General features: G+C 43.2%; 1 protein-coding gene across 2 annotated transcripts; it reads right to left on the bottom strand.

Annotated features, from left to right (window-relative positions):
* Positions 1-677: 677 nt before the first annotated feature.
* Positions 678-10279, bottom strand: ncl (nucleolin). 2 transcript variants are annotated; one of them, XM_080722821.1, is made up of 16 exons: positions 10139-10279; positions 8115-8210; positions 7874-7979; positions 7538-7672; positions 6869-7006; positions 6480-6611; positions 6216-6305; positions 5969-6092; positions 5419-5555; positions 4825-4951; positions 4494-4642; positions 3544-3682; positions 2785-2933; positions 2146-2272; positions 1663-1961; positions 678-1500 (listed from the first exon to the last, which is right to left on the bottom strand). In XM_080722821.1, the coding sequence occupies exons 1-16, from the start codon at positions 10154-10156 to the stop codon at positions 1433-1435; spliced, it is 2034 nt and encodes a 677-aa protein (XP_080578947.1). In that variant the 5' UTR covers positions 10157-10279; the 3' UTR covers positions 678-1432. The 2 variants fall into 2 exon arrangements, with proteins under 2 accessions (XP_080578947.1, XP_080578948.1); XM_080722822.1 differs by having other exon boundaries at positions 3544-3679.
* Between the last annotated feature and the right edge of the window lie 798 nt (positions 10280-11077).

Here is an 11077-nt window from a genome sequence, read left to right as displayed (position 1 = left end):
ATGGGGGAGGACTACCAGTCCCCTGTTGAGGAGTTCCGCGCACCCCCTAAAAAAATAAATCTCCTGGACTTAGTCCCAATGTTGACAACCCTGCTCATTGGCGAGGTGTCCTAGCAAATTGATTTGGCGAGTTGGATTTTTGGCGAAGTGATCAGTATTCCCATATTTGTACACATTTACCTTGTCAGGTGCAGACAAGTATTGAAATCAACCATGGTACAGTACAGTGACTTCACATACCAGTTCAGCCTTAAGCTTGATTTACAGTAGAGGCCCCTTTCCATTAAAACCATATCCAACAAGGTGGATTAGTACCAAAGCAATTTCTTTCCACAAGCTACCATAATTACTAGTATAACCAGCAATACACCCACAGTAGAAAGTCAGTCTGGGAGTAAGACAGGGAATTAATCTACATGCAGTTAATATATTGTTGCTGTAGGGTAGAAACCTACCAAATCTGAACTTGAGAAAAATGAATGAGTTACAAATAATGTGCCCAGTGTTATTCAGTCACAGTACTCATACCTTTCAAATGTTTTCAAAATTGTAAAAGACCATTCATTTTCACAACATTAAGAGTTTCTGCCATACTACAGCAATGATACGCATTAAAGGGAGAGCACTTTCAGGCATACAATGTGAACCCTGTTGACAAAACGGAAGTAAACGCCACATTTAAAAATCAACCACTTACAGGTTTTATTCAACCTCAAGATTCTCAGATGGGAAAAAAAATTAGTCAATGCACTACAAAGTTACATAATAGCTTCAACATCGAGTCCTCTAGTCTTGTGTGAACTTCTAAATACATCGACTTGTGTGCCCAACCCACCCAAGGAACAGGACAGAACTCAACACGTTCAAACACCCAACACATCATCAGGCCCCGACTCCATCCCCATGTCCGTCAAAACAAGTACAATTCTTTTCCAACTAAAGGCAAACACAAATAAACAAAAATATAAGGATACATCACAATTTTTTTTCTTTACAAAAGGTAAAATTAACTGAATACAAATCGTTTCCTGTACACGATCTCAGATGTATCTGCATTAACGGGTATTTACCATTCACAGCAAACTACTTTTGCCAGACACATTCCATTTGACTCCTTTTGGAAAAAGCAAATAAAAAAAAAGGGAGAAAAATAATATGTGGTCTGGATTGAAGAGACGAGGATGATGTGCAGTCGGGACCTTCAGGATCAGCACACTGGCAGCCCTCTGGCCAAAGAGAGAACACGGACCATTCCGGCGAAAAGGGAAAAGTGGGGGTTCGAGGGAGTCGGGAAGGGAGAGGGGCTTAAAATGCCCGCTTTTACAGTTAAATATAATTATCGATGATGCTTTTTGTGGAATGTCCAAAGGCTCTGTAAAGCGATGAAACCAGAGTCCATTCATATAGTAGAAAGTAAAACAAATTCTTCTTTTTAGTCATCGAACTTTATTTTCTTGCCCTGGGGCTTCCCTCCAAAACCTCCACCGCCGCCTCGGCCACCTAGAACGACAAGTAGAAGTGGTTTTATGCACCGTTTTTGTGTGTGTGTGTGTGTATAATCTGTACATTGAAAGTTAAGATACCATTTAAACAATGAACCTATCATCGGTCTAAATAACCCATCTAATCCAACAATGACAGTCGACAAAACGCATCTTTTACCTCCAAAGCCACGTCCACGGTCACCTCCTCTTCCTCCACCTCCTCGTCCCCCTCTGAAGCCACCTCCCCGGCCGCCACCGCGTCCTCCTCTGCCTCCGCCGAATCCGCCGCCCCCACGACCTCCACGGAATCCGCCGCCACCTCCGAAGCCGCCGCCTCCACGGCCCCCTCGGAATCCACCTTCACCTTTGGGCTTGGCGTAGTCCAGTGTCACCCTGTTGCCATCTATCTCACCCTCCTCCATGGCCTCCTTGGCGGTCTGACAGTCCGTCTCGTTGTCGAAGTCCACGAAACCAAAGCTAGAGAGAAAGGGACGTTCAGAAATGGCCATAGATGTTTTAGTGCACCGTGACCAACAAGATGACCTACACCAGCACTCTGACCAACAACATGACCTAACACCATAACTATACAATTACAACTATTTCAGAGACAACCCACAGTGTGGTTATTTTCCAGATAAGGTGAAGAGTTGACCCTTACCCTTTAGACGAGCCGGTCTCTCTGTCTGTGACTACCCTGCCTCCAACAGCTCCTTCGAATGAATCCCTGAGGGTTTCGTCTGTCGTGTCTTCAGAGAGCCCCTTGACAAACAATGTTTTTGTAGGACCTGGTGAGAAACAAGAGGCAAGTGTGTTCAATCAGGCTCACAGTGCCAACAGACCTCTGAAAGCTTAAGTCATGGCACTGATCAGTACTTGACTATCTTTATAATCTTCACTGAAGACTCAGGAGGAAAGGTTTGCATCATATAAGGCCATGCATAGAGGAGGAACACCCCCCCAGTGTAAGAATTAAAATAGATATGTCGAAGCGCTCAATAAGCACATAAAAAAAAAAAGACGATTAATTGCTGGGGGGGGGGGGGGGATTTCTGCTGATGTAAGCAGGTGATTGAATATAAAGAAATCTAGTCTGACACTTCTAGGGGCCACAGTCTGCCTCCAAAACCCTATATCTGTGAGAAGCGCTGTCATTGGTACAGCCTGCTCGTGATTAACCAACCAGGGTCCAAAAGAATATGTTGCTTTATACTGTACATGGCAACAACCACCCCAAAAGGGGTTCCTGGATTGAATTTACATTTTAAATGCTCCAAACGTGCCATGTTTGGAGACTTACCAGATTTAAATCCTTGGCCACTGTCTCTTCTGTTCCCCATCTGCTGGCTGTATTCTATCCTGACCGTCCTCCCTTCGATGTCTGTGTTGTTCACGCTCTCCATGGCCTCCTTGGCATCGTCTTCTGTCTCAAACTCCACAAAGGCAAAGCTGCAAAGGAAAACAAAAACACAAGATTGAGACCGAGCAAAGGGAAGCCATGACAACATAAATCCTATTAACAAAAAAAAAGTACATTTCATAGAAAAATAAATTATGGGAGACTTCTTGCTGCATGGCAGACATACATAGGCCACAGGTCAGTCAAAGCACTACCTCAACTTTATTATAAATTAATAAAGTCATACCAAGGCACATTACTGGCAAATATTCTACTCCCTATTCTAATACCATTTACCCAAGCAAGTGTCAAACAAAGCCAAACATGCATTTACCATCCCCATTTTGGGCCACATTGAGCCAAAAATAAAAATAGCAGACCAGATTCAGCATGTTATTTTTCATGATTTCTAAACTTTGAAAACAAAATCTTCCACAACTGCATACATTGCCAACCTGAGTAGTAATCAAGTTGAGGATGTGCCAGCGATTGAGGATAGGACCGGCAGACGATAACACACACCGGTACCGAAGACATAGCACTGGCTTTGATCTACCTCCGTACATTACACGCATGAGTACTGAGCGACCACATGCATGTCCAAGAAATGGAGGGGACATGATGCCTCAGGCTGACAATGTGTTGAATTGTACCACTCACCCTTTGGACCTGCCGTTGTTTTGAGGAATACGGATGGAAACTGCCTTTTCGAATGACTGTTGAAGGACGTCCTCTGTGGCGGTGAATGCAACGTTGTTGACCATAAGGGTTTTGCAGGGTGCCCCTGGACCTGGAGCTGCTGGGGTGGAGAGAAGCAAGAGGCAGTGTGTTCAATCAGGCTCACAGTGCCAACAGACCTCTGAAAGCTCAAGTCATGGCGCTTGATCAGTACTTGACTATCTTTATAATCTTCACTCAGGACTCAGGAGGAAAGGTTTGCATCATTTCAGGCCATGCATGGAGTAAAACCCCATTTCAGTCCACGGGTCTGAGGCCATGGCTACACGGAGCTGGATATTTCTGAAGCTAGAAATTTTTTTGTGCTGTTGGGGCTTGCAGCCACACGAAGCTGGATATTTTGGCTGTGAAACTGGATATTTTTTAAACCGGATAAATAAGTGGAGAGATTGAAAAATATCCGATTCATTGGATCCGTGTAGACAGGGAACCCGGATATCTCTGAAGACTTTACTGTGTGTGCTTGTTAGACCTAGATATCTTTGTCGTGTGGACCTAGATATTTTTCTATGTGGATATCTGAAAAACCGGAATATATTAAATATCCAGCTCCGTGTGGACCTAGATATTTTTCTATGTGGATATCTGAAAAACCTGGATATATGAAATATCCAGCTCCGTGTAGCCATGGCCTGAATTAGGTGGCTGGTCCTGCTACAGAGGATACTAGGAGTTGGTCAGCCGAGGGTATAATTGACCATATTACGCAGCAGCCATTTTTTGCTTAAATCCACCCAAAGTGTGACATAAATGCAAAATGGCTGCCACGCAAGTATGGTCAATAATACAGTCTGCTGACAAACTCAGGCCCAGCCAACTGACCCCTAATGGTTATTGTTCCAAAGCTGTGAAAAATGGTAGAGCATGTTTACCTGCTCCCCTGGCAGCACCTGGTTTATTCTGTTGGCTCTTTGACCCCACAAAGTCCACAAGGATGGAACGACCTTGGACCTCAGTACCCTGTGCCTGCTCAAGGTACTTCTCCGCCGCCTCCTCTGACTTGAACTCGATGTAGGCAATGCTGTGGAAGATATTTGAGTAAATTAAACACTTTGACAAAAAATAAATCACATCCCATCTGAACTAGGACAGCAGAGGTCCTACTCCTAATATTCACTGTCAACATATTTTTTGGATTAATGTTACGATTTCAGCGCAATCTCTAGAAACAATCTTTATGTCAATTTGACTGCTGGGTCTTACCCTCTGTTTGCACCGTTCTGGCCTTGGGGAAGCCTGATGTCCACTGCTTCATCAAAGACCTCCTTGAGGTCATCTGAAGTGGCAGCAAATGGAAGGTTCTTCACGAATAAAGTTCTTGAGTCTCTCTCTGTAGGGAAATATGAGCAACATTAGTCCGACTATAATACACCACATCAACAGCACATAATGCCAACATAAAAGGCTTGTTTGCAGCCAGTGGCTGTGCAATAAGACCGCTGCTAGCATTGTAGAGCACGGACAAAACATGTGCCAGCGATTGAGGATAGGACCGGCAGACGATAACACACACCGGTACCGAAGACATAGCACTGGCTTTGATCTACCTCCGTACATTACACGCATGAGTACTGAGCGACCACATGCATGTCCAAGAAATGGAGGGGGTGAGTGGGAAAGAAACGTATTGTTCTAAGTTCAGGGCGCACTGGTCTGGTGGCACTGCAGCAACCACGTTTTTTTTACCCATTGAGACCTGAGGTCAGTTTTACAAATTACTTCATTGCAAAGTGGCACTCAGGCTGTGGATTACAAATAATGTACAGAAGCTGTACATGAAATGGGACCATCTTGTACCTGACTTGGATTGCTCAGAGTTCTCTTTAGACTTTGCTATGTCCAGTTTCATCTCCATTCCCAAAACTTTCTTGCCGTTCAGTTCCAGAGCTTTATCCAAATCCTCTTTGGATGAGAATTCAACATAGCCAAACCGTCTGTCCAAAAAGAAGAAGCAAAGAAACAAAGCCATAAGTCATCCAATAAAGCTAAAAACATGCTTTTTTTTAGTTGCTGTATTTGGGTGCAATAGGATGCAATAGATTGTCATTTGAGCAAATCATATCCTTCCATAAATGCATATTTCCTAAATTCATGTCTAATCATATGTTGGGATTTAATATCGTTCCATTAATTTGCCTCAAACACTTTTAGAGGCTGTGCCAGCGATTGAGGATAGAACCGAATGATAGTAACACACGGTACCGAAGACATAGCACTGGCTTTTATCTACCTCCGTACATTGCACACATGAGTACTGAGTGACCACATGCATGCCAAGAAATGGAGGGGACATCTCTGAGTCCCTAATTAAGAACAATCTGTGGCACTTCAAATAATAATCACTTACTTTGATCCCCCTAACCTCACATCGACAGTCTCCAGTTCGTTCTTGGTAAAAAACTTCCTCAGGGCGTCTTTGATTTCGTCGTATTCCTTGTTTGGATTCAGGTTTCCAACAAAGAGACAGAAACCTGAGAAAGGGATCACATTTCCATCAAAATTTATTATAAATATAAAATATATCATATTTCCATCAAACGCATTTCACAAATACATCAGTTCTAACATTATGAGATGACTGTAAGCAGTCTTACCATCACCATCAGCCGCCTGCTTGGCCTTTTTGGCAGGGGGTGTTTCTTTCTTAGCATCCGCCTTCCTCTTGGCAGGGGCCGCAGGAGCCTCTAAGAAATTATCAAGAAAAAGTTTAGAATTAGTTCAACCTTGGTGTTCATAGTTGTTGACTGTTTAGGCCCAAGCTTATCTTGGCCTTTTGAGTAGACATCCTTTCCTTGAGTCAACAATACATAACACTGTTAGCATTTTGCTTATTTTTTGCTAAAGCTAGTCAATCTCACCTTCATCGTCCTCCTCCTCCTCATCATCATCTTCCTCGTCGTCATCATCCTCCTCAGACTCCTCCTTGGCCTTGACCATACCGGCCTTCTTGGCTGGGGCTGCTGGGGTGGTGTCCATCTCCTCCTCAGAGTCTGAAAGCCACAAGACATACAGTTACATCAAACACCAGTGCAGCCATGTTCCAAATCCACTGATCCGGCATTGGCTGGCATCAGATCAATATAAATGGTGACATCACACACAATCAGAATTAAGTCCCTTGTTGTTCATCATATATGCAACCAAAAAAAAAAAAAAAAAAAAAGCGATATTCAAAATATGACGCCGTCGTACTGGTTCCTTTAAAAACCAGCAAGACGTTGCCACAGATACAATTCAATAGTCTTACCATCTTCTTCATCATCTTCGTCATCATCATCTTCAGACTCCTCTTTAGGTGCAGCCTTCACTGGTGCCTTGGCGGCAGGCTTGGCAGGTGTACCTTTGCCTTTGACTGGGGGAGGGGCCTCCTCTTCAGATTCCTCCTCTGAGAAAAACAAAGGATGCATGTTTTTACATCTGCAGAACGATCAATCACTGCCAACTAACAATGTACACAACTTTCTATATAATTAACGGTATTATCAATACAATCTACACAACCATATTCACACCCGTACCCGGTCAGACAGAACATGTGCCAGCGATTGAGGATAGGACCGGCAGACAGTAACACACCGCCGGTACCGAAGACATAGCATTGGCTTTTATCTACCTCCGTGCATTACACACATGAGTACTGAGCGACCACATGTATGCTCAAGAAATGGAGGGGGTGGGGAAAGGAAGTGTTTTTAAGTTCAGGGCACACTGGTGGCAGTGATGCATTACTTGGTTGCCCCAGGCACACATCTTTGTTTTTGTACCACTTGGGGTAGTTTTACATTTCATGAAATAGTAAAATAATGTTAAATGTGTTGTACAAGTACCTAAGGATTAACGAATAGCCGATACATGGGTGCTACTCAATTGAGTAATTTGTCATTAAGTACACGTTGTAAAAAGCGAAGGTTCATACCATCGTCATCATCATCTTCGTCATCATCAGATTCCTCTGCCTTAGGGGGAGGAACTTTGGCTGGTGTAGCCTTGGCAGGTGTTGCTTTAGCAGCTGGCTTAGGGGGAGGGGCTTCCTCTTCGGATTCTTCCTCATCTATGGGTGCAATTGAAATCAGTCAGATGTCGCAACAATTAGGCGAAAAATATAATTTTCGCGTTAACATGACCAAAATAGGTGCATAAGACGTTGATTCCATTGGTCAGACTTTTGGATTGAGTTTGTAATGAAGTTTTAACCATAAAGTCAGACTCCTGCAGATGTTCCAGTAGTTTTTAAACAAAATGCATTATTTACCTGAGTCGTCAACCTCTTCCTCCTCCTCGCTCTCCGGCTTCTTGGCTGCCTTGCCGTTTTTGACAGCTTTTACCGGAGCTGGTGTTACTTTCTTTGCTGGTGGCGCCTAAAAATAAACAAAATGTAATTTAATTCCACTGCTTTTTTAATTGTTTTAATTAAAATTGTCCAAACTGGGGTTAAGAAACTAAATATATACATATATAAAAAAGCATAACAAAATCATCTTTCCAGCCCATACCTCTTCCTCCTCTTCACTAGATTCCTCCTCTTCACTAGATTCCTCTTCTTTAGGGGGCGGAGGTGCCTTTTTCTTAGGCGTCGCCTGCTTACTTGCCTTGAAAAAAAAAAAAGAGGAAAACATTTTAGACAAATATAAATTAAAGGAGTAGTTCACCCCCAAAATGACTTTCTATTGATTACTCACGCCATGGACACTTGAGCTCAATAATATTTTTTGTATTTGTCACATTCCTAAGACAAAAGATTGATTATAGTAAATTTACCCTAAAAGATTCTGAATGGGGACCCAAATAAATGGCCCTGGATGGGGACCCAAATAAGGCCCTGGATGGGGACACGAATGCATTTGGGTCAGAATCAATGGGGGTAAATTTAGGGTCAAGTAAATTTACCCCAATTGATTCTGATCCAAATGCATTTGTGTCCCCAATAAAAGCCATTTTGGCGGTGAAAACATTTACAGTTCCAGTGTAGTGATTTTGGATGTGTACTTTTAGATTTGACCAACAAATAAAATCCAATTTGCAAAGTGCACAAAAAGGAACATAAGGATTTAAATGTCTACACATAAACACAGACTGGAATATTTGAAAACAAAAAAGAAAATTAAGGGACCCATAAAAATGTGTCCGTGACCCACAAATGGGTCCTAACCCAGTGTTTGGGAACCAGTGCCTTAAAGGTATCCAACTCTGAGACCAATAATTCATCATTGAAGCAGGGGGGTGGTGCACAAATTAACCCCTTTGTATTTTATTGTGGGGATGGGGCATGTGTACATAAGACCTTCCTTGGGTCCTTAAATGGCCTTCACAAAGGACCTTAAAATCTGCCCAAATCATAAAAACACCACCACCACTCGCAGGGGAATGTACCCTCATCTTAAAATAAATAAATACATTTCAAATGATCAACAATTGGGGGACAGTATCTGGGCACGCGGCTCGTGACACCGGGAAGCCGACGCAAACCCCACGTGGAGCCCAGTGGGACGGTAAGGCATTGGTTAGCAACTTGCTAACCTAGTTTAGCATGGTAGTCACGTTTTCCCAGCCAAACTAACAAACAACGTTCGATAGACAACGTGGCAAAACATTAAAACACGCATTATGGAGGAGAGTGGCCACGACGCACGAGTGACATGACTTTTAATTCGTGTTTTCGGCCATTTACCAACGTTAAATTAATCCACTATGTCCGTCCATAGCGTTAGCAGCCAATTAGCCAACTTGGCTCGTTTGGATATCCGTGTGCGTCAACTAAATGTAAAATGATACATGCGTTTTTAATGTTAAAGATTCTCTCCACCGCCAAGTCGCCATTACCATTAAAATAATTTTAAAACCTCGGAGGTAAAAAAATAAAAATAAAGTTTGGTTGCCTCCATTTTGAAAGCTACAGTTCATAAACCATGAATGCTCATTTGTCATTACTTCGTAGTTTCGTGTCATTCGACAAAATTGTTGCGTAATTTTTTTTTTTAGACTTTTACCGATTTATACAAGGCATTAATAACCAGTAATGTGGCGTTTTACCGTGTACAACATAAAGTGGGATTCGCCGTTCCCCCAAAAAAAGAGCAGATCTACAAGCCCTCAACGTGTGGCCTCGCGACGCGTTGACGGCTTGTAGATCTGCCCTTACTGGGAGACAAGCAGGCTTCAGGGCCTAGCAGCGGCAAGCAGCACAAAACATGGCTGTCTCAGATCTGGGTCGAGAAGAACTAGCAGCACTCGCCGTGCTTTAATGCGATCACGCTTTTTTTCCTTCCTTCTAACAATGCGGCATATTTGACGACAGCTAGACACGTGCAAAAATAAAAAAAAATATCATATATATTAACATGTGATGAACATGCTTCATCGTGCACATACATCAAACTCGCGTGTTGCCGCGATGCCATTAATTTTTGTTATAATCCCCACCATCACTGCAGGAACTTGCACGCTACACAGGCCTCAGTGCGTAAACAGAATCTATGTCTATACATTTTATTACATGTTACACCAATATGACACTCACCTTCGCCAGTTTCACCATGGTTGATTTTTGCGAAGATCGACGCTGTGAATTTGTGTGCTGTTTAAATGATACCAAACGATGATTGAGAAAATGTTGCAATGCTGGCTGCTTCACACGTGGTTCAGTCCACACTGTCGGACACTGAGAGCAGAAAGACAGACTGGGCGGACACGCGCTCCTCTATGCTGTCGTGAACTGCCTTTCCGGGGTGTGCGCGCTCACGCGGCCCCGCCCACCGCAGCGGTCTCCTCCAATCAGGTTTCCGTGCGTCATCCTCGTGCACGAGCACGCGGGCACATGTGGTAAGGGGGGCACAGACTGAGTGGAGGAGGTAGTAGGTACAGACATTTGCTGCTCAGTATTGTTGATAAAACATGGCCAGAACAGCTATTTCCCATGAAATGCATTCACATACAGGAGAGTTCAATGTTTTCTTTTTTTAAAAGAAGACGAGTGTGTTATAATGTGTTATACATTGTAACCACAGTCCACAGATTTGACCAGTAAACTGCCTGTCGGTATTTTGCTTCCAAAACATCATCTAACTTCAGTAGCTACTACTAGCTAGGCATAAACGTTAGTCTAACAACTTGGTTAGTTGTTACTCCTTTTATTCCAGCAGTTTCATTACAGTGGCATATCATACGGACGAAACAGTAGACTAGTATCTGTTCTGGCCGGCTGTTTATTTTAACCACGTGGTATCAGCAGACAGCTGCTATCAACCACGCGCTTCCTTTCAGCGCACGTGGGGTCACCGATAATGAATGTGATCAATATCGAATGGAATGGAGAGCGACTCCCATCACGACCATACGTTTGTTTGAGACTCATCACCACTGGTAATGCTGGTGAATCACCACCATAGGCCAAGTGTCTTAGTGTGTGATAATACACACTTGGCCTATTAAATTCGTCTGGTAATTTTTGATATATTTA

The sequence above is a fragment of the Nannobrachium achirus genome, assembly GCF_963921795.1.
Source record: "Nannobrachium achirus genome assembly, chromosome: 1".
In the NCBI taxonomy this organism is placed as follows: domain Eukaryota; kingdom Metazoa; phylum Chordata; class Actinopteri; order Myctophiformes; family Myctophidae; genus Nannobrachium; species Nannobrachium achirus.
This window is presented reverse-complemented; position numbering and strand designations above follow the sequence as displayed.